At 31.5% G+C, this 22753-nt stretch overlaps 1 protein-coding gene across 1 annotated transcript; it reads left to right on the top strand.

Annotated features, from left to right (window-relative positions):
- The first annotated feature begins 6458 nt into the window (after positions 1-6458).
- On the top strand, positions 6459-22753 carry LOC107452066 (uncharacterized). The gene is made up of 5 exons (XM_043052429.3): positions 6459-6775; positions 11031-11154; positions 15563-15681; positions 18638-18791; positions 22579-22753. Exons 1-5 carry the CDS (start codon positions 6742-6744, stop codon positions 22709-22711), a joined length of 564 nt encoding a protein of 187 aa, XP_042908363.1. The 5' UTR covers positions 6459-6741; the 3' UTR covers positions 22712-22753.

Below are 22753 nucleotides of genomic sequence, written 5' to 3'. Positions count from 1 at the left end.
AGCATGACATGTATCACAGCCACAAAATAAAATACACTGAAGACAGTATTACCATTAACAACATTTACAGAAATTCAAATATACAGGGTGTTTATAAAGTCTCGGACCCATTTTGATGTTTAATAACTCATAAAATAATAAAGGTGGATTAAAATTAATAACATAAATGGTTAAATAGACTCAAAAACTTTCATGAACCTTGTCAATGAACTTCCACGTGTGCCCCCTTCGTCGCATGGAGAATATCAAGTCGATAGTCAATTTCACGCCAGGTAATGGCAAGCATGTCGGCATCCACAGAGGCTATTGCGGTTGTAATTCTGGCTTTTAGGCCATCAATGTTCGACACGATCCTCCTGTAAACATTGTCCTTTATAAATCCCCAAAGAAAAAAGTCCAGCGGCGTTATATCAGGTGATCTGGGTGGCCAAGGAATTGGACCTCCTCGCCCAATCCATCTTCCTGTAAAATGGTCATTCAAAGAACTACGAACGATGATACCCCAATGAGGTGGTGCACCATCTTGTTGCAAAAAGACATGTGGCTGAAGCTCTTCTAGTTGTGGAAATACGAAGTTTTTCAACATGTCTAAGTATACGACTGATGAGATTGTCTTTTCTGTAAAAAAGAAAGCTACCTCTCGTGAAATTGACTATCGACTTGATATTCTCCGTGCGACGAAGGGGGCACACGTGGAAGCTCATTGACAAGGGTCATGAAACTTTTTGAGTCTATCTAACCATTAATGTTATTAATTTTAATCTATCTTTATTATTTTATGAGTTATTAAACATCAAAATGGGTCCGGGACTTTATAAACACGCTGTATAATTCCAATCTTATTATGCAATTTTAACACTTTTTATTTTTCTATACATCTGTAACATTATGGTACTTGTAAGTTTAATAATTAGATTTCCTTCCCTTTCTTTTTTAAAAATCTTTAAACTCAATAAACCTAGTCTATATTTTTCAACTTTTTGTCAGACTTCATGAAGCTAGCAGGTCTTTTTTTAAATTTTTGACGCTGATTCTGAAAAGGTTATTGTCAATCACATCAGAGCTTCTTAAAAAATAGTTATTTTAATAATTTTTAATCAATGTAATCAAGAATCTACAATTGTTTAATACATTAAAATTTTAAAGTTATGTACCAATTTTTATTCTTTTTTTACACTCAATCGAATAGAACAAATTACAAGCTGATAAGGAGCATTTATTTTAAAGTTGTGAGTAATTTTATGTGAGGAAAATGTCTAAGAGAGAATGATTTGAAATAATACTTTTAAAATAAGTTGAGTATAATATCTCCTATATAACTTATAATACCGAGCAGAATAAAACTAATAAGTATTTGTTACAAACACTTGTTTAAATATAAATACTCATCCCATAGGATGAAACTCAAAATAATGCATATTACTTTCAGCAATAAATGTTTTTATTTGCAATTGATTTTATTCAATTCAGGATTAAAATTGCATACTATACTGACTTATTTTTAAAATATTTAAGATTTCCGAAATTCACACATTTTTGAAGTAGTGAACTATAAACAACTGCATGAAAAAAGCTCATAACCTTGAAACAAATTGTCATATAAACTTGAAATCGTATTTGATTTCATTCATCCCAATATTCTAATAAGTAATAACTATCTGCTTAGTAAATAATTAACGTGGGTAAAATGCGAGAAAATAACATGTAGTAAAAATAGCAGTTTTGTGATCAAACATGAAGAAGTGAGCTAGTACAGTTACTAGTTTTCAATTATCAAATATCTAGCAAACTATTGTTATCAACAATTACATAAATTCTGTAGTTTATAGGAGAGATTACTTTTTCTTTTAGGTATAAATTCAGAACTATAGGGGAAGGCTGAGCAGTAGCTTGCTTGTCTCTTCTTCTGCGCCGCCGCGCATGTGCTATTTACAGCCAAGGCCATCTCAGTAATATCAGGGAACTGTGGATAAGCTCTGTAAATAAGCTCTGTAAATATATATATATATATATATATATATATATATATACTATATATATATATATATATATATATATATATATATATATATATATATATATATATATATATATATATATATATATATATATATATATATATATAAACTTTTTATATATATAAACAATAATATAAACTTTGCAACAAATATCCAAACGATAAGCATACAGCTATAGTAGAATTTCAAAGCAAAATTGCTATTTTAAAAATCTTTCAATTTTCAATGATTTATTTATAAGAGAAATTGTGAACATTTTTCTCAATTAATCAGCGTGCATACTGCTACGTTAAAACATATACATTTAAGCAAAATAAAAAGAATAGTTCTATTTGACTGAACTACAAACAATAAAATATACTGTGCATAACCTGCTGTAACGATTCACCAATAATGTTACCCAAAACAGTGACGAGAAATATTTCGGTTATTCTCTCTTATTGCTAAGCCTACAACGATAGCCTCTAAGAATATCCTCCAACTTAAATTATTTAAGATCAGGACGCGTCGTTAAAACAAAAATAATAAAATTTAAGTTTCAAAATTGAAGCATATTTGATTGAAAGTGATAAAACTAAATTAATAAATGTCAAGCACACTTACCGAATTTCGAATAGACTTTCGATTGTCAACACACACGCCATTTGCCGGCTCGCATGGAACTCTGGGAAGTGAGTTAGTTAATATGAAGTGTACTTTAAGCAACCTTAAAGCAAGCTTAGGTATAAATAAAATGACTTCAACACCTCAATAAATACCTCAATCTCTTTAGTTGAAATAAGGTATATTTTTTTATACCTCATAAATACCTCAATATCGTTAGTAGAAAAAAGGTATATTTTTTATACCTCGTAATTACCTCACTCTCGTTAGTTGAAATAAGGTTGATTTTTTTATACCTCATAAATACCTCTTTTGTTACAAGTGTAAGAGAAACAACCTCGTATACCTTAAAAATCATCTTATTAGTCTGGATGATTTGAAGTGAATTTAAAACAACCTCAAAATAAGCTTAGGTATAAATAAAATGACTTCATATACCTCAATAAATACCTTTTTATCGTTAGTTGAAATAAGATAAAAATTTTTATACCTCAAAAATACCTCTTTAGTTACAAGTGTTAGAAAATAAACCTGGTTTACCTTAAAAATCTTCTTATCAGTCTGGTTGATTTGAAGTGAATTTTAAACAACCTCAAAACAAGCTGAAGTATGTATAAATCAATCTCGTACACCTTAATTACAACCTTTACGAGGTATAATTTTTATTGCTGTTTTCTCTGCAACCTTAAATATACCTCAAATATGCCTCAAAACAACCTTAATACCTCAAAAATACCTCAAATCAACCTTAAATATACCTTAAATTTTCATAAGGGCACTCTGCATTTTGCACTTACAGTTTCTGGCCAAATTATTAGACGCACTATAAGATTCTGTAAAATCTTAATTATCAGGTGATACTTATACAGCTTTATTGCTTTTACGTGACTGAAACCGGTTTGCACTTGTTTACGTTCGTGTATCAATTTGTTAAATTAGACGATATATAATATAGATTCGACGATTGGATAAATTAGACGATATATCATATAAATATAAAATATTTATTATATCATGTATTATATTAGTATATTGTAATAATTAGATCAAACTATTAGACCTACTATAGTTTGTTAATAATTACATGTTTTGCGCGTGTTTATATGCAATACTTTTATATTTAAACATACATGTAATGGGTTTTTATTCAAGAAATTTTTTATATACTACATCCCAATTGCATTTATTTTTAACGTATTGCATTGCAATGTTAAGTGATTGATACGCGAACATAAGCAATTGTAAACCGGTTTCAGCCGCGTAAAAACACCTGATAATTAAGATTATACATAGAATCTTATAGTACGTCTATTAATTTGGCCATGTAATTTACATGTAACTTCCCGCACGTTCACGTGCATAAGTTTTTCTTAGTTACTACAGAACAATCACGATTCTTCACTAAACTTATGTACGGTGATAATGAGTGCGATGCTACGTGGAAACGCAAAATCTCACTAATAAAAAGCTACATAAGTTTCGGCAGAAAGCTCACACGCATGCTCTGTAAGGAACCGAGTTTGTTCTGAACTAACTGCGCAGTGCAGAAATTTGTGTGAGAGTGGTAGCTAAATTAATTTACTAAAAATGACGTGCCGGCGCTGAGATTCGAAATTAAAGTTTCAATTCAGATGAAACGTCCACACTTGGTTGAAGGAAAATACATCTTCTCTTCTTTGTATTTTACGCCATGTCCAAGACACTGAATAGCGTACGTTAAAAACGAAAAGATTTCAAAATATTAATCGTCAATTGAGATTTTTATGACTGTTTCTATTTTAAATTTCGACAGCTCTCTGCAAAACAGTTTTAATGAAAAAAAAGTAGAAAAAAAAAGCACAATAATTTATTGGAAGAAAACAAAACTGTCTTCTATGACGATATACCATTAAAATTTTATTTAAAAAACAATTCAAAAGTGTGTGAAACGTTGAGAGACAAGTCTTATCAAAATGTGGGAAAATTGTTTGTAAAAAACATTTATGAAGGTATGTAGTATTTGATTGGGCTTAAAATCGTGCTCGAATCACCATTTAGAATATTATTCAGGACAAATATTGCATAAAATGCTTGTAAATATATAGGGGAAAAAAATATGTCAGAAAAATAAGCTCTCTTTCTAAAGAATGAGTGTGAATGATAACTTTTTTCATTTGTTTTGTTTAGATTTTGAGCAGATTTATTCAGCACGTGGCGTCCTTTTTTATTTTAGAATTAAATGAAAAAGTCTGCATAAATAAAGTATTCAAATCTTAGAACTTATAATTTATTTTAAATGTTTCCTCGTGTCAGTTAAATATTCATTCATTTCAGAAACTAATTTTATGAAACAATAGAAATTAAATTAAGCTTTATTTCTTAACATCTAGTTATATCCTTCCATTTTATATACTTATTTATTTATTAAACGCTTAACTTCCATAATATTCAAATATCTGATTTTGATTTCTTCACTGAAGATAGAAATGCGTTAAGGAGTGGAAATGGAATATTTATAAAATAATAATATTCTCCTACTTTAGTATATACTTTTATTTTCTAGTAACATTTTTGTAACTTGTAAACTTTTTATATGCTACTAGCTATGAAATAAATTGCATTAATTATAAATGTTCTATAATTTCTTGCTGAATTATAATTATGCATTTTAGAATATTTTCCTCTAAGACAGTGTTTCCCAAACTTATGACTTTTGTGTACCCTTTCTAAATTTTTCGTAACGCTGGGTACCACAAATAAAAAAATGAATGTATTTTTATTGTAAAAAAAACTGCACAAAACTTAAAAATCACAACTGGCTGTTGACACCACTAATTATTAACTGTTAACTCAGCAAAAAATATCCAATAGAAAAATGCGTTATCGTAAATTTTCATGGCTAGCTTTATTTTGAAGTAAAATTTTTTGAAATTTTCGTTTGTTGCAAGATATTTCGCATAAGAATGCGCACCCCCACTAAACTGTTACCGTATCCCCGGGGTACTCGTACCACACTTTGGGAAGCAATGCTCTAAGACATGAGAAAATATTTTTCAAATAAGCTTTTATGAATGTTAATTTTATGCGTAAATTTAAACATATATCATTTTAATAAAACATCCTAGAATATTACGCCTATTTACACATCGCCTCGTAAGCATAACATAAGCAGAGGTATGCACCGGAAGTTTTCTGAAATTGTTTCCTGTTTTAGCTAATTTTGTTGCTAATTTTACGTCGCACTAGAGCTGCATAATGGGCTATTGGCGACGGTCTGGGAAACATCCCGGAGGATGATCCGAAGACATGCCTTCACAATTTTGATCCTCTGCAGAGGGGATGGCACTCCCGCTTCGGTAGCCCGACGACCTGCGCGCGAAGTCGAGCACTTTACGGTAGCACAGTTTAACGAGGACCAATACCGCACACCCTCGGTCCCTACGCAGACTGATCCAAGTGGTCACCAACCCGCACACTGACATTAGCCAGTGATGCTTGACTTCGGTGATCTACTGGGAACCGTGTCCTAACGATCAGTCCATTGCGGGACTCCTGTTTTAGAAAACTTGTTATTGTTTACAGTCAGTCAACCCTCCTGTCAACGTAAGCTTCAAGCTACGTTTAATTAATAAACCCATAACGCATATGTAATGCCTTTCTCTGATTCAAATAACCACACCAGATTTCAATAACAATAAACTTAAATTTATTCAAAACAAAAGAAACAAGGCATTATTTTCTCAGAGCTTCCAGCAAATAGGCCAAGTGCGCCTCAACGATCGCCAAACAGTTGCCAAAGCCACGTGATTAATTTTGGAAAGCATCCAAGATGCGATAATTTTGGAAAGCATCCAAGATGCGAAGAAGTTTTTTGAGTTTCACTTTCACATGTCTCTGGACTGTCTACTTGATGAAAATTTGCGTTCACCACATTACGTCATTGTATCGATGCTTGATTGTAGTTTCAAAAGTCGAAAGCTTTACATTTTACCAAAAATGAAGTGCTAAAAATTTGTTTCGTCATTTGTTCCCGCACCTTCTAAATTGGGAATAATAACGTGTTTAAATATTTTAGATTAAGTCAGTCTAGTTATAAAGTAAAGTGCCTTGCATAAAAGACACAGAAATTGAATCAACTAATATGGCTCTCTGGATATTTATGTTACTTTTTCTTGGTAAGTAACGCAATTTTTATGAATATTTTTTAATGTTATAATTAGCAATGATGTAATGTTATTTGGGCGATTCTCACGAAAACAATTTACAATCTAAAGAACTTTTTTTTTTTAAATTTTCATAAGTAGCATTTCTGTTAGTATTTTAAAATGACCTTGTACTAGCATTTATAGTTTTGTGTATTTAAAAAATTTAATTTAATTTTAAAATTTCATTTTCCTGGTATGTCGCAAACAATATTTCCTTCAAAACTTAATACTATAATAACCATAAATTTTTTAATATCTAATTTTTTTTTATCTCAACCGCTGTAAGCATTTCTAGAAGAAATGCATAGGGCATTATTTACAAAAACTTTGTTGAAAATAATTTTTTCTGCCAACAATTTGTTTGTCACAAGAAAATCTGTCATTTTCCTGTCTACTTTTATTTAGTGATTTATAACCAGAATAGATAGCGCCAGCAATCAATATCTTATATTAATAGATTGATTAGAATACCATCCTATCTGAACATGTTTCATTGCATGAATAAAGAATCAACTTTCTGGTTCAAAACCTATTTCAAAAATTTTTTCAAGGTGAGTAGATTTTTATGTTGTCATTTTCCTGTCTGCTTGAAATCATTAGTAACATAAAACACATAGATTTACTTCAGTTATTTCAAGAAATTCTGTTGTTTTCTGCGGAATGTAAACATCTTAGGCCGAAATGTTTAAAGTAAAGTTAAATGCTATATAATGGCAAATTGTCATTATCCTGGCTGTCATTTTCCTGGATTATGAATACCAGGACAGTGAAACAGTTACCAGAAAATTTTTTAAACAGTTGAATGTAAGGAGAGAAAACAAATATTAACCTAATACCAAGTTTATGTAAGATTGTAATATGCTTGAATGTATTTTTTAATTTATTTAACGATTGATTATGGTGAATTTCTATTTTATTATTTTTTTCTTGAGCAAATGTCAATAAACTACACTTCTGTCTGTAAGATATTAATAAATGTAACTAAATAAATATATAAAAAAAATTTAGATTATTTTAAGGACTTTAAATTTGAAGAAATTTTTTGTTCGGAATTGTCAGGTTTCCAAAGAATCACCCATTTATCAATCACATAAATCAGTCATATTAGCAATTATAAACTGAATATTGAATAGTTTTCAAACTTAATATTGTTACTTCGAAAATTTGTGCCAAATAAATTTTAAACTTGCAATTAAGAAGAAAAAAACATTCGATGTTTACTCGGGGATGGCTATGAGTTATACATTTCAAGTTAGTCCCTTTCTGTGATCTTTTTTTTCTTCTTGAAGTTTTTTGTGGGCTACTGCCCAAGATTTGGTGATTATTCTGCCACAGATCACGAAATCTCCCCTAAGGCTACAATGGAACTTATTGTTTTTATATTATCACTTTTAAAATTTTAATTATGATCTCATACATTTTAACGATTCAGTGTTTTGAGTTATACTAATAAAACTTTTATGCCATTAGTTCAATTAAAAAGAAAAAAAAAACTAATTTTAACTAAGACCTATTAAATCCAATTTCACAATTACAATTCATAAAGTATAGTTTATGACAACTCAAAGTCCCGCAGTGGACTGATCGTTAAGACACGGTTCCCAGAAGATCACCGAAGTCGAGCCTCACTGGCTGCGGTCAGTGTGCGGGTGGGTGACCACTTGGATCAGTCTGCGTAGGGACCGAGGGTGTGCGGTATTGGTCCTCGTTAAACTGTGCTACCGTAAAGTGCTCAACTTCGCGCCCAGGTCGTTAGGCTTCCGAAGCGGGGGTGCAATCCCCTCTGCAGAGGATCAAAATTGTGATGGCTTGTCTTCGGATAATCCTCAGAGATGTTTCCCAAACCGTTGCCAATAGCCCATTGTGCAGCTCTAGTGCGACGTAAATTATCTGCAACTACATGACAACTCAGAAGTTAAGGAACAAAATGTTTTGCTTGATTTCACTTTGTGATGAATAAAAGTGTTTTAAATTTAAATTATATAATCTAAAAATTATTCAGTCAAATATTTTTACATTTTATAATCAGAATTATAAAATTAAACCCATGATAAAATCACATTTATATTAAAGTTATGTTAACTGATTAGTGTTCCACAAAATTTTTATTCTACGTGAAAATTGCTTATCTTTCAGATTTAACAAACCGGCAATAACTTATGTTGTACTCTTTGGGAAGTGAAAATGAACTTAAGTGTTTACAATAAAAAAAAAAAATTTTTTTTTTTTTCCTTTGACATTTAAAAATCATAAGGATGTTACAAAGTTTTGTGATTGAGAACTCGTATGATATATAAAGTTTTTTTTCTTATCTACAGAACTTATATTATTTTTTTAAACAAATCCTAAAATTCAAGTTTAAATTTATAGCTATCCTATATTTACATTTATAAAGTTATAGCTATATTATGTACATTAAAATTTGTTTAAAAAAACAAAAATTTTATTAGATAATTTTTATTTAATTATCAATTGTAGCTGAAGAACCAATAAAAGATAATAGTGATAAATGAGGTAAATACAAATATACGCAACTAATCCTCACAAACAGTGATTTTTTTAGAATATAAGTTTTAATGAATAAAATGTAATAAATCTTTAAGTATGAGTAAATTTTAATAATTAGTTATTATGGAATTCCGCAATTGTAAAGCTTCATAATAAAAAATAAACATTGCTGAATGAAGAATTTTGACTTTGAAAATTCTTTACAAAACCAGCAGTTTTACTAAAGTATTTTGAATTAGGAGGTCATGACTACATAAAAACTGAGAAGAGGTTTTTCGCAGGTCTGAGACTCATCTCTGAAATGTCTCTGTAAACCTTTATAATAACTATAGCTTTTTCAAAGATCGAATCCTTAGGGTTACCTGCGAGTCACTGCAGTTTTCTTAATGATGCCTGCAATGATCAACTAGTCAAATTTTCATCTTTGTGGCATAGTTAGTTAACTGTTAACCGAGGGAAAATGTAAATATTTTTTTAAAATCCTGTTTCGTCATTGCTAACAAAAACAGACGACGAAGCTTGCGAAGAGGTTTTCCTTTTCTCAAACATACACAAACCTAAGCTTGATACGTAATAAAACCCCAAAACAGTTATAGTTTGTCTAAAATAAGAACTCCCCCAAAAATTCGTCTGGACTTGTGGTGGTGACTATGGTAAAGAGGTATGACTATTTCAAGCAGGGGTGCGGGGCACTGTTCTGATGGGGTTTCGGCTTGGCGAGAGAAAGGGAATCTCTTTCTTCGGTTTATTGTGTTAGTCCTAGAGTGAAGCTACCCTCCCCCAAATGCGCCATTCTTGTTTCCATAGCATCAGACGTTCTCAGACTTTGTAGCGGGAGGAGTTCTTTGCTTAGACAAACTATAAGAGACTCATTTGGGTTGTCTATTCAGTGCTCGCCCTGTAAATTTTTTTTCCTGGAGTGATTAACACTGGGGCGTTTACAGAAAGCGATTAATGATGCTGGGAAAATATATTGTCATATTAAAAACGCAGAAGATCTTTGAAGATTAGTGTCGGAGACCCTTTTTTTTTCGATCACATTCACAGAGAAAATGAAATTCTTTATCAGTTTTAATTCCCAATTGTTTCAGCTCACATGTAAAATCTCTAATAACACGAGGTGATTCAGCACAGCTAATGGAAAGTGAAGGATTGAGAATCGCATAGCAACTTTTATCCAGAAATATCACCGCTAGGGGCGCATCTCCATAATGAATTGATCGATTATGTGCTATATTACAATTTTTTTAAAAAAAATCAATTTTTAGTTTCGAAAATTACATTCAAAAGAGACATAGGTTTAAATGTTTCATCGTAGATCATTGATTTGGCGATAGACTTGCAGAGCTCTCCAAATTCGTTGCCAAATTAGTAAATTACAATAATAATAATAATAAAATAGTTTACAGGATTTTTAAATAGTTTGAAATTAGTTTTTATTAGCAATCATGAAATTCTCATGCTTTAGATAAATAATAGTACCGGTTTAAATGCTGTCAAGCAGCCAGTCCCTAATATCAGAGCGCCTCAAGCGGCGCACAATGACACTTCAGGCCACAGATTGCTAAGCAATTTTCTATCCCCAAATGATGTGCGTTACCTTCTGATCACGTTTGTTACCGCTGTACTGAATTATGCTGTATAAAATTGTTTTCTTTGCACTAAATTCAACTTTGAACTTCAAAATTGTTAAGAACTTGTTTTTACAATAATGTAGGAATATCTGAGGCAAGCTCTTTTGGAGAAAACACTGATTGTTTTGAAGAATGCTATGCTAATATCTTAACTAAACAGTTACCGAAACTTCTAGCTCGAAATGAAAAGACGTTTACCAAAGAAATGTAAGTAACTAGTGTAGTATTTGTATTAATCGACTAACAACAATTTTCTACTTCTGTTGCAAAAATACCAAGTAGTCTGTTTATATTATTACAACTGATTACCGGACCTTAAAAAAATATCCATCCATAAATCTGTATTAGTCAACACTACAAAATCTTGCTAAAATATAAAAGACATAATTAATGAGGATTAATTTCATATTTATTAATTTTAGTAACACTTCACGTAATTTTACGTTATTAGATTGAGCTAAGCATGCAGCAATCGATATCTTATATTAATAGATTGATTAGAATACCATCCTATCTGAACATGTCTCATTGCATGAATAAAGAATCAACTTTCTGGTTTAAAACCTATTTCAAAATTTTTTCGAGGTGAGTAGGTTTTTATGTTGTCATTTTCCTGTCTGCTTGAAATCATTAATAACATAAACTACATAGATTTACTTGAGTTACTTCAAGAAATCCTGTTGTTTTCTGCGGAATGTAAACATCTTAGGCCGAAATGTTAAAGTAAAGTTAAATGCTATATAATGGCAAATTGGCATTATTCTGGCTGTCATTTTCCTAGATTATGAATGCCAGGCCATTGAAGCAGTTAACAGAATTTTTTTTAAATCGTTGAATGTAAAGAGAGGAAACAAATATTAACCTAATACCAAGTTTATGTAAAATTGTAATATCCTTGAATGTAATCAAGTTTTTTTATTTATTTATTTAATGATTGATTTTTTTATTTATTTAATGATGAAATGAAAAGACGTTTACCAACGAAATGTAAGTAACTAGTGTAGTATTAATCGACTAACAACAATTTTCTACTTCTGTTACAAAAATACCAAGTAGTCTGTTTATATTATTACAACAGATTACCGGACCTTAAAAAAATATCCATCCATAAATCTGTATTAGTCAACACTACAAAATCTTGTTAAAATATAAAAGACATAACTAATGAAGATTAATTTTATATTTATTAATTTTAGTACACTCTAAAAACTGTACCTCTGATTTCAGAGGCACATTTGAATCATTTGTGCCTCTGAATTTTAAGGGCACAACGTACCTTTAAAAATGAAAGGCACAATGTACCTCTGATTTCAGAGGCACATTTGGATCGTTTGTGCCTATGAATTTTAAGGGCACAACGTACCTTTAAAAATGAAAGGCACAATGTACCTCTGATTTCAGAGGCAAAATCAGATGTACCTCTTAACTTGGAAGGTACATTGTACCTTAGATTTTGCTTTTATGTACGGCTCATTGAAACAAGCATTTAGTGGTACCAAAACCTGTTATTTACCAGATTTGAATACATTTTTTTTTACCTATTTGTAATTTGCTAGCACTTTATATAAAAAGGGACTTTCTGTTTGGTTTACACTATTACCAAGATATTAATTATAATAATTCTTAATGAAAAATATTTCTCAATTCTTTGAATATTGGCCACTTGAAAGTGATCATTTCAAGGGATTCCATCTAAGGCTTTTTCATAGACAATTATAAAATATGTAAATTTATACCATTTCTTTAATTATTTAGCGTTTACTGATACTTCAACAACTACAATGATGCTTTTCTAATCAGATATAGGTACAAAAAGATAATATTTATTTCTGTTAAGCCAAGTCATAATTCATGGATTTTTTTTCTTTTCCAAAAAGCATCCTCAAAATGGAAATTTATTATAAATTTAGATACTTTTTAAATATTTAGAGATTTCATAAAATAGTTTTATAAGGATCAAAAATTAAACACTAAATATCATGAAATCTAATATCTTTTATTTTCACACATAAAGAACAATTTTACATAATTTAGTAACAGTTGCAATATGATGTATACAGTTGCACAAATATGGAAAAACATAGAATATTTTAAAATGATAGATGTAGATTTTGACAACTTGGATATTTTATAACATGAAATATGCTTAAACAAATGACTTAACAAGTGTAAAATAAAAGATTTCTTTCCATTGAAATGAATTTTTTTAAAATCCAGATTTTGGCGAAACATATTAACCCGTTAGGCGCCAACATTCCCATTTTGGGAACATTAGCTTTCAATTTTTTTAGAACTAACTGTACTTAATATTATTTAATCGATGATTTTATTTGAGCTCAGAATATATGAAAAACCCTCTGCAATTTTTTTGGAAAGCTTGTTTCAGAATTTTTTTTTATTGTATTTTAAAAAACGTGAAATTCTACATTTTTGCCCCAATCATTAAACATGCATTTGTTTTATAAATATTATTAAAATAAAAATTACTTTCGTGCTTAAACTTGATTACAACAATCGGATATAATTCTCTTTTCCATAATCCGAATTTCGATGTCTACAGTATTTCTTAAAATGTCCTATTTCACCACAAGAAACATTCACGTTCAGATCTAAATTTCTTCACAAAACTTGGCGAATTCCATTTCTCATTAAAATGTTCTTTCTGGCGATCGTTATTACACGGAATAGCTTGTGGATCATACTGAAAATTGGCAATGAGATTTTCTTTAAAGTAATAATAATTATCATCATAAATTTCTGACCTTTCATCAGGAATAAGCTGTAAAGCACACGAAAACCAAAGATCGAAATTCACACTAAATCTCTTCGCTTTCTGTTCAATGAGTTCGAAGTACCGTCGAATTCCACACTTCTTGGCATCAATTTTAAACATCTCATTCACTAATTTTTTCTAAAGTAGGAAATCCTTAATAACAATAATATTTGTCACCAATTCTTTCAAAAACTTAATAAAACATTTCTGGAACGGATCCCACCGCTGCCACCAATTAATACATAGCTGTAGCGTATCAAGTTATATTAAAGAACTGTTCAGTTTTTTTATAAAAACATTTATTTCACACCACAACAAATACAATAACAAATATAAAGTACCCGTAACGGGATAGTTAAATCTTATAAAGGAAACTAGAAAAAGTGCCCGTAGCGGGATATATGAAAACTCACCCGTAACGGGATAGATAAAATATCATAAAACAAACTAGATAAACCCGTAACGGGTAATATGAAAACTCAAATTCCACACAAAACTAATTCTTAAAAATCAACAACTTTCTGGTGTTCTAATTTTATCGTCTGCTTTTATTATTTGCATTTCGTCATAAAATATTTCATTGATGTGCGCATGCGCTTCTTCTCCGTTACATCGTACCGCAGAAAAAAAAGGGAAGCCTATTTGAGAGGCACAGGGAACCGGTAAAATCCTTTCGTACCGCGCATTGACTCGCGTTTGCTTTGGTGCCTTTCATTTCTTGTGGTGCCTCTCATTTTTAAAGGCACATTAGTTATGTGCCTCTAACGCGAGAAAATAAAGGGTACATTTAGCTTGTGCCTTTTATTTAAGAGGTACAGTTTTTAGAGTGTAACACTTCACGTAATTTTACGTTATTAGATTAAGCAAAGTATGTTTTTAGAAGTTCAACTCATCAAAATAAAGATTAACTCTAATTAGTATAATTTGGTATGATGCCATTGTCCGAAGTCAACCTGTGGTAGTCAAAATTTGCTAGAATTACAGAATTTTTGTCATTAATTTTAGTTTTAAAATTGAAACAGAAGCGTAGAGTACACGTAACTATTGACAAATCAGTGCTAGACCATCAATGATGCGTGGGTATCTATAAACATTGTTTGCTAGACCATATTATAAGTATCGAAGCGTAACTATAAGCAAACTAAACTTGTTGTTTCATATAACTTTAGAAATACTAATACAGTAACGTAGCCCTTTCATGCTAACTACGCTGATGCTTGAACTTACGATGCTAAAACTGAATATACTTGTTACTGCCTTTAAACAAATTTGCTCATTACCTGAATTTAATCTTTCTGAATATCTCATCTACAGGGGGCGCTACTAACATAATAAACAAGCTAATCATATTCATTACATATTAAAAATGTACATACTAAAAACGCGTTCTAGATTCCTTAGCAACAAAAAAATAAGTTCTATTATATTTAGATTTTTATTTTAGTTGATATTTCAATGTTGTTAAGAGCGTTATTCATAGAAAAAAAAATTTTTTTTTCTTCATGGAAAGCTTTTATTGCCAAGTCATATTTATGTCATATAACCTAACACTGTCAATAGTTTTCCTGTAAGTAGCGTAATTTTGAAATTCAGTAAGAATAATTAAGGATTCTAATTAATTTTCAGCATAACTAGTTTTGGAATCATGCATCCCCTAACATGTTTCTTCGTAGCTTATTTCTGCTCTTAGGTTTAAAAAAAAAATCACTGGTTTTAGAGGAACACTGGAAGCTGTGCATGTTTATCTTGTTGTGATAATTTTTTCAATCGTTGAACACACATGAAACTTTCTTTATTTAATTATTTTGTTTTATGATTATAAATTCTTCTGTCTTAATGAAGGAAAGAAGACTTCTACGCTTGCGCAGAGAGAGAAATGAAACGCTGCGGTTGGTGGGATTTCGGCTCTTCAAAGGAGACACAAAGCGTTTGTGATTCTGTTGCTGGATGTACTGAAGGAGGTAAAGCATTATTCTCAGTATTTTATGATATTTTACAGTATTTTTTGTTTATATATCGATAAATTAGATTAGTTATTAACGGACGTTTTTCAAAAGCTCTTTAGTCTTATAAATCAGAAAGCCTAAATGGATCCCGTCCCTCGCGATATCCACGGCAACGAGTTAGCTGACACTCTCGCAAAGAAGGGACTAGACCATCCAGTCCCCTCCACCTTAGAGCTTACATACCTTGAAGTTTTTGCAAGGCAAAAGGCCCAGAACAAACAAAAGTGGCTGCTTCCACCTACTCACTACTGGTATAAAGCAAAACGACCAGGACTCTCTCTATCTCTTCCTGGTGACAGGCAGACCAACACTTGCTTATCCCGACTGGCACCCAGTGGACACCTGAAAAGTCTCACTTTTTTTGCTAATCAAAAAATCTTTCCTCTTTGCCCTAAATGCCAACAAAACCCGGCATCACCTGAGCACATCTTGAACTGTTTAGGGCTGTTTGGGTTTACGACTACTGATGTTCAACTCCGTAACCTTGAAAATTTTGAACCAATCCAGAAGGCAAAGAATCAGTACCCCAGAGGTATTGATTTGTTATGGGAACATGGTGGACTTTGCAACTCGACAGATTTAACGTGCATCAGTCACTATTTACTACACGGAGAGTCTTCGGCCATCGGGGATCGAACCCACGACCTCTTGGACATGGTGCTTTCTTGCTTAGTGCTTGCTTTCGTATGCCTGTTTAGGCAGAGGGTGCAATTGTTCTTGTTTCCTGTGGCGCCCTCTATGTCCAAGAATTCGATTTCTGCCACACCATACGTCACACCCGTTTTATAGGTCAGACGCATTCCTTTATCCACAGATCGCAAATTTGACCTGAATCAGAGGACGAGATTAAAACAAGTATTTCAGTTAAATCAATTAGCTATATTATTCAACCTAAGTAATATAGTGGCACTCACGTAGTTAAGGACTGTGTTTTCAAAATAAATGCGTCATTATATTAGATGAATATTATGTTTTGATCAAGATATCTATAATGACAAATTCTACCTCTGTTGAACTTCAATCCTCAAATAATTCATTCGTGTTCACAAGTGTTTCATAAAAGTTTATTTAAAAAATATGTTAAGTTTCTTACACTTAAGGACAGGAGTTATTGAATGATTACAATCAATTTATCGATCAATGCAAGTGTAATTTACTACATTATCTTTGTTTGATGCTTTAAAACATTATATTAAAATTTTTTTCTTGCTTTTTTTAGTACAAATTTCAACATTATTATGAGTAAAGGAAAAATTTTTAGCAATGAACAGAGATGTTGAATAGATACTCTGAGAAAAGAAGGTTTAAGCATTAGAGAAATTGGTAGGCGGTTAAAATTATCAAAAACAGCAGTTTTCCAAGCATTGAAATCTATTCAAGTGACCAAAAGTATTGAAAAAATATCCCGAAAACCACGTCCTCGCAAAACTACCGAACGAGAAGATCGGATTATTCATCGAATTTCTGAAGCTGATCGTAGCAAAACCGCCCAGGACATCAGAAAAGAATTCGCTGAATTAACAGGCAAGCACGTAAGCAATAATACCATCAAACGGCGTTTAAATGAGTTTCGGCTTATGGGTCGCGTATGTAGGAAAAAACCGTAGATGTCAAAGAAGAATAGAGCAGCTCGATTAGCTTTTGCAAAAAGAGGCCAAAACTCGACATCGGCTGACTGGAATCGAGTTATATTTACAGACGAATCGAAGTTCAACAGAATGGGCTCAGATGGCAAAAGTTATGTGACGCATCGAGTCGGTGAAGAATTTAATGTACGGTGTACAAAATCAACTGTAAAGGGTGGAGGCGGCTCGGTGATGGTGTGGGGTGCCATGACACGTTCAGGATGTGGTCCAACTCACAAAATCGAAAGCATCATGGATCAGCATGTGTATGTGGACATTATCAAGACTCTTTCTGCCTTATTACAGGAAACTTCTCTCAAGAAAACCAATCAAGCAAGCCGATAATGATCCAGAGCACACGAGCAAAACTGCGATGGCCTTCTTGTCAAGCAAGAAAATTGAGGTTTTGCAGTGGCCTTCACCGATCACCAGACCTCAACCCGATCGAGATGCTGTGGATAAATATGTGAAACAGCAAAAACCAAAAAATTTAGGTGATTTATGGAAATGTATCCAAGAAGGCTGGGCAGCTATACCTCCTGAGCGATTTCAAAAATTAGTAGTTTCGATGCCTCGTAGATGTGAAGCAGTAATTGCCGCAAAAGGTTTACCGACTAAATACTAGCTCCAAATCTTTATTTTCTGTTTCATTTTTTACATTGTTATTAATTTTATTAACGATTAAGAAATATTTATTTTGTTGTCCTTAAGTATGCGGAATGCATATTTTTCCTAATATGTTACATAATTTAAGTATAACAGTTAGATAAGTGATTTTCATTGTGGAAATATATTAAAAATAAGTTGTTTGTTCCAATACATAATTATAAATTCAATAAACTTATGCGTGAACATTAAATTTTGGATTTTACTTTTCATAAAGACATGTCCTTTAGTACGTGAGCGCCACTGTATGTACAATTTTCTCTGGTTCCGTTCTTCTTTCACGCTAATTAATGAGCAAATTAATCACCATTTAAACAAAATTAATCTATAAATTATAGAACTTTTTTTACGAAATAAGCATAGTTGAAATAAAAATATTAAGTCTTAGTTCGCTTAAATTTTATATGAACAGTTTAACTTTTACCATTTCTGCCCAGCTTCTTTCAACTCTTCGTTGCCAGCGTTAGAAGCGAAATCTTAAAAAAATGTTTTAAACAATATACACATTATAGAAAAATATTTTTTGGAAACAATTTTTCTTGGCGAATCATTTAGTTTGAAACTCATGGATTATTTATATGGATGTTCAGTATTTATATCTGTTTCATCTGTTATTTCAGAAGATGAGACAGGAAATAAATACAGTTTCCTGCATTGCCTGGATGAGCACAGGCCTGATTTAGTCGTATGCTACGCCAACTATATACTCGAATTTATGGAAGCTGTAGTAAAAGGAGAAAAGATTCAAGAGCCTGAGGATGTCTATATGTGCAGGTTTTTTTTTATTGCCTTAAACACATAACATGCACTTCACTCAATGCACAGTGCATAAAATAAAAAATGAAGACGGATTTTCACGCAGTAATGTTCAATCTTAATGGTTTTGGCCTTACCTTTTTATGTTAATTATCGCAGACGGAGCGGCGATGGCTCAGGGAATAGAGCATTCGCCTTCCCATGAGGTGAACCGAGATTCGATCCCAGAGAGGGCTGGTCGATACGAATTCCGCATCCGGCTTGAACCGACCACACTGCTGACGTGAAATATCCTTAGTGGTAGACGGATCATGGGTTAGAGTCCCCTTGTCGTCAGGCTAACCGTGGGAGGTTCTCTTAGTCATATATAGCAACGTTACTTTTAAAAAGTAACGAGTAAGAATACAAGAATTTTTAAAAAAAGTAACGAGTAAAAAGTTCTTATTTTAAAAAGTAACGAGTACAAGTACTAAACAAAAAAAGTAACGATTTAAAAGTACATTTCTGGGAAATCGAAAATTCAAAGTAACCTAAAATTTTATTGAATAATATTCTTATGTTCTTTAATGTTTTCGCAAAATTGTTGATATTTGTTTAATTATTTTTAATTTTGAAAGTTATGGACATTAATTTATTTTTAAATTCGGAAGAATATTATAATATAATTTTATAATATAATCGTATAATATAATTTTAAAATCAAATATAATTTTAATATCAAACTTCTTATGGATTTGCCCGAAAAAGAAATTTTATCTATTGATTTTAATTTTTAGTTTATTATTTTTATTTATTTAAATTACCATTGATGTAAAATTGTTTTACTTTATAGAAACGCGTTAAAAAGTTCAAACATAAACAAAGCATACACGGGGTGGTTTCAGATAGCTTCGTGATTTTTGAGCTAGCAAAAAATAATTGAATGTGCAGTATAAGTTGAATTAACCTTTTCTGAAGTAATTTCTTTTTTCTCTCTGTTGATTTTAATTGATTCTGTGACTCTTAAAATATGTAGAGTAGCTGCCGCTGTCTGGAAAATATGATTTAAATAGTTCAGTTGGGAGAGCGGACGAAAGTTAAGGTATAGTTCGTTCACCAGGAGTTGACACTTGGCTCCACCTACTCAGACGCAGAGTTCATTTCAGCGCGGGAGTCAGAAGAGAAACATCTCCGTGCTTGAAATTGAGACAAACCTTAATTTGCGCCAAACACAAACAGTGAATTCTTTTTCAGTCACATACTTCGCTTTATCATCTGCTATTATACCTATTGTTACTCTAGCTAATTAAATATAGTTTAAATTTAAAAACTGCTGCTCTCCCAGCAAAATGTCTCAAAAAGGACAAACTATTCACTCAAAAGAAAGAAATATCATAAAAAATGGAGCAAAATACCTTCAAATTTATGAAATATTTATTGTTAAAAAATGCACATAAAGTTTGCGAAATAAATATTTTTGCCAAACGATCGCCAAATAGCAATATTGTTTAGGATTGCTCACAACCTTCTCCCAAAAATAGCGAAATAGAATCGTCGCATACCACGTGATGAAGGCGGGGCCAAGTGCCAACTCCTGGTGAACGAGCTATAGATTAATGTTAAAAGGTCTCCGCTGTCGCCATCTTAGTATTTAGGTTAAATATTTTATTCGTGTTTTCTTAATTTTTTCTATTTAATTTTTGATGATTTTTGTTATTTGATGGCAAAAAAAAAAGTAAAAAATTAAGATTTTATCATATTAACAGAACACTGTATCGCGGAATAAAATTTTCTTCGCAAATTCTCTTTATCCTTTCTTTACTACTTTAAGATTTAATCGAAAGAAAAAGTGATTTCAGGCAAACCTAGCGTAAGCCATGAAGTTTGAATTACTGAAAAGAAAAATTAAAAATTTCAAAATGCAAACAAATTATTAAAAGAGAACTTCATCGTTGCGTAATCCGAAGTTATTTTCTCGTAATTTATTTTCATTTGTATATTTGAAAATTTTCCTTTCAGTATTTGAAACTTCATGGCTTACGCTAGGTTTGTTTGAACTCACTTTTTCTACACTTTAAATTTTAAATTAATAATGAAGGAAGAATTAATGGATTAATAGCGAAGGAAATAATAATGAAGAAAGAGAATTTGTGAGGAAATTTTCTTTTCCGCGCTTGATAATGTTTACAGATTCAATGAATTTTTCTCAAAAGTAAGTAATTTAAATCTGCACGTACCTCAGTTTTTAGAATTTTTAAAAAAATTTATATTTGTTCCAGTTTAAATTGATGAAAACCGATTTGAATAACCCTAAAAATTTATTTAACGTTAATTGCATAAAAACAGATATTCTTAATAAAACTGTTTACTATTTACCTATCGATCAAAAATTGTTGATAGCAGAGTTGTATTCGCATAATTATATCTGTCGTTGAACAGCCGACCCAATTTTTGGGTTTACGACTACTAATGTTCAACTGCGTAGTCTTGTAATTTTGAACCCAATCCAGAAGACAAGGAAACTCCTGAATCAATAACCCCAGAGGTGTGGATTTGTTATAGGAACATGGAGGACTTTGCAACTCGACAGATTTAACTTGCATCAGTCACTATTAACTACACGGAGAGTCTTCGGCCTTTGGGGATCGAACTCACGAACTCTTGGACAGGCTCAGTGCCCTACCAACCAAGCTATCCCGGCCTCTACATTATTATGTTAGAAAAAAATTAACAGAGACTCTAAAATACTGTTGGGGTTATATCTCCAATTGTGATTGAATGGCGGCCTTATATGGAAAGCATCGGCCATGTAACGATAGATGCTGCCAGATGGAGTAAATATCCTCCATCAGTTTATTTGTGGAAATTAAATAAAGAGGAATAAAAGCATATTTAGAATTTTCCCTCCACCCTTCGACAGGAGAGGAATGGGGGGTTACTATTTCCAATTTTACTATTACGTCACTTTTAAGTTTTTTATTTTTTTGAACAACTCGTGAAATGTTTGTTTGAACGAACGATAAATTTTTTTACACACCATTATAAAATTCGTTTAAAAATATAAATTACTTTTTTTTAATAATTATTTTTTCATTATTTATTAATGATAAAAAAAAACAATTTTGAATTCTGAGATTTGCAAAGTTATACTAAATTTTAAACTGATTATTAAATAGTGATGGTAACAAATGTATTAAATACATTTCCTCCAAAATTTGAGGTTTTTGCAAAATCTTTTTCCCAGTGGTAGTGAAGACGAAACTTTAAAAACAAATAGAACTATCATGCAGCTTTTGTCAGAACTTAACATGACTACATGTCTAGTCTTTTATATCGCTGTTTAAATTATTTACAAATTGTGGTGAAACTATTTCTTTTCATTTTAATTTATTAATACCTCATCTTTGCTAACACTAGGGAAAAAAATTACTGAAATTCCGCAGCAGCTGGAGGTAATGCGAAGATATTTCTGTATCGTGATTCGCCGTGCCGTCTACAATCGCCAAGAAAGTGCTAAATATATTTTAAACTTGCAAATTAAAAAAAAAATAAATAATATGTAGATGTTTGCCCGAGGTGGATTCGAGTTGGTCCCTTTTTTTTAGCTTCTCGCGGGCCGCTGCCCAGAAGTTGCGAAGACTTGTCGATTTTTCTGCCACAGATCACAATATGGAAATTTCTCCGGTAATACAAATATAGCGATATTAGTTTCAATTTCATCACTACTTTTTAAAATTGTAAGACGCTCAGGAACTGGCAGAAGTACTATTCCTTTTTACTTTCATTTACTTAAGTCTTAATATTTATATTAATTTTTTTCTTCCAGTTTTGTGAAATCGATTATGCCTTGTTTCAGAGAAGTAAGTATCCAAAAATGCGGAAAAGATGGAACAGAATTATTCAAAAAGGAATTTGGACGAAATTTGCCTAAACATGTAATGGATTCCTGTCCTATTTGATATAAAATTAGCATTTATGGAATTCTTATTAAATATATTTTT

Source organism: Parasteatoda tepidariorum, chromosome 10 (assembly GCF_982258835.1).
Source record: "Parasteatoda tepidariorum strain Cologne lab strain chromosome 10, Ptep-v5.0, whole genome shotgun sequence".
Classification (NCBI taxonomy): domain Eukaryota; kingdom Metazoa; phylum Arthropoda; class Arachnida; order Araneae; family Theridiidae; genus Parasteatoda; species Parasteatoda tepidariorum.
Note: the sequence above shows the minus strand (reverse complement) of the source record. Positions and strands in the feature narration are given on the sequence as shown.

Bases quoted from the DNA above. Each gene is read 5' to 3' on its own strand.
- LOC107452066 (XM_043052429.3), top strand. From the start codon at position 6,742: ATGGCTCTCTGGATATTTATGTTACTTTTTCTTG. The intron at 6,776-11,030 runs GTAAGTAACGCA...ACAATAATGTAG, and splicing joins ATTTATGTTACTTTTTCTTG to GAATATCTGAGGCAAGCTCT. The intron at 18,792-22,578 runs GTTTTTTTTTAT...TTTTTCTTCCAG, and splicing joins GAGGATGTCTATATGTGCAG to TTTTGTGAAATCGATTATGC.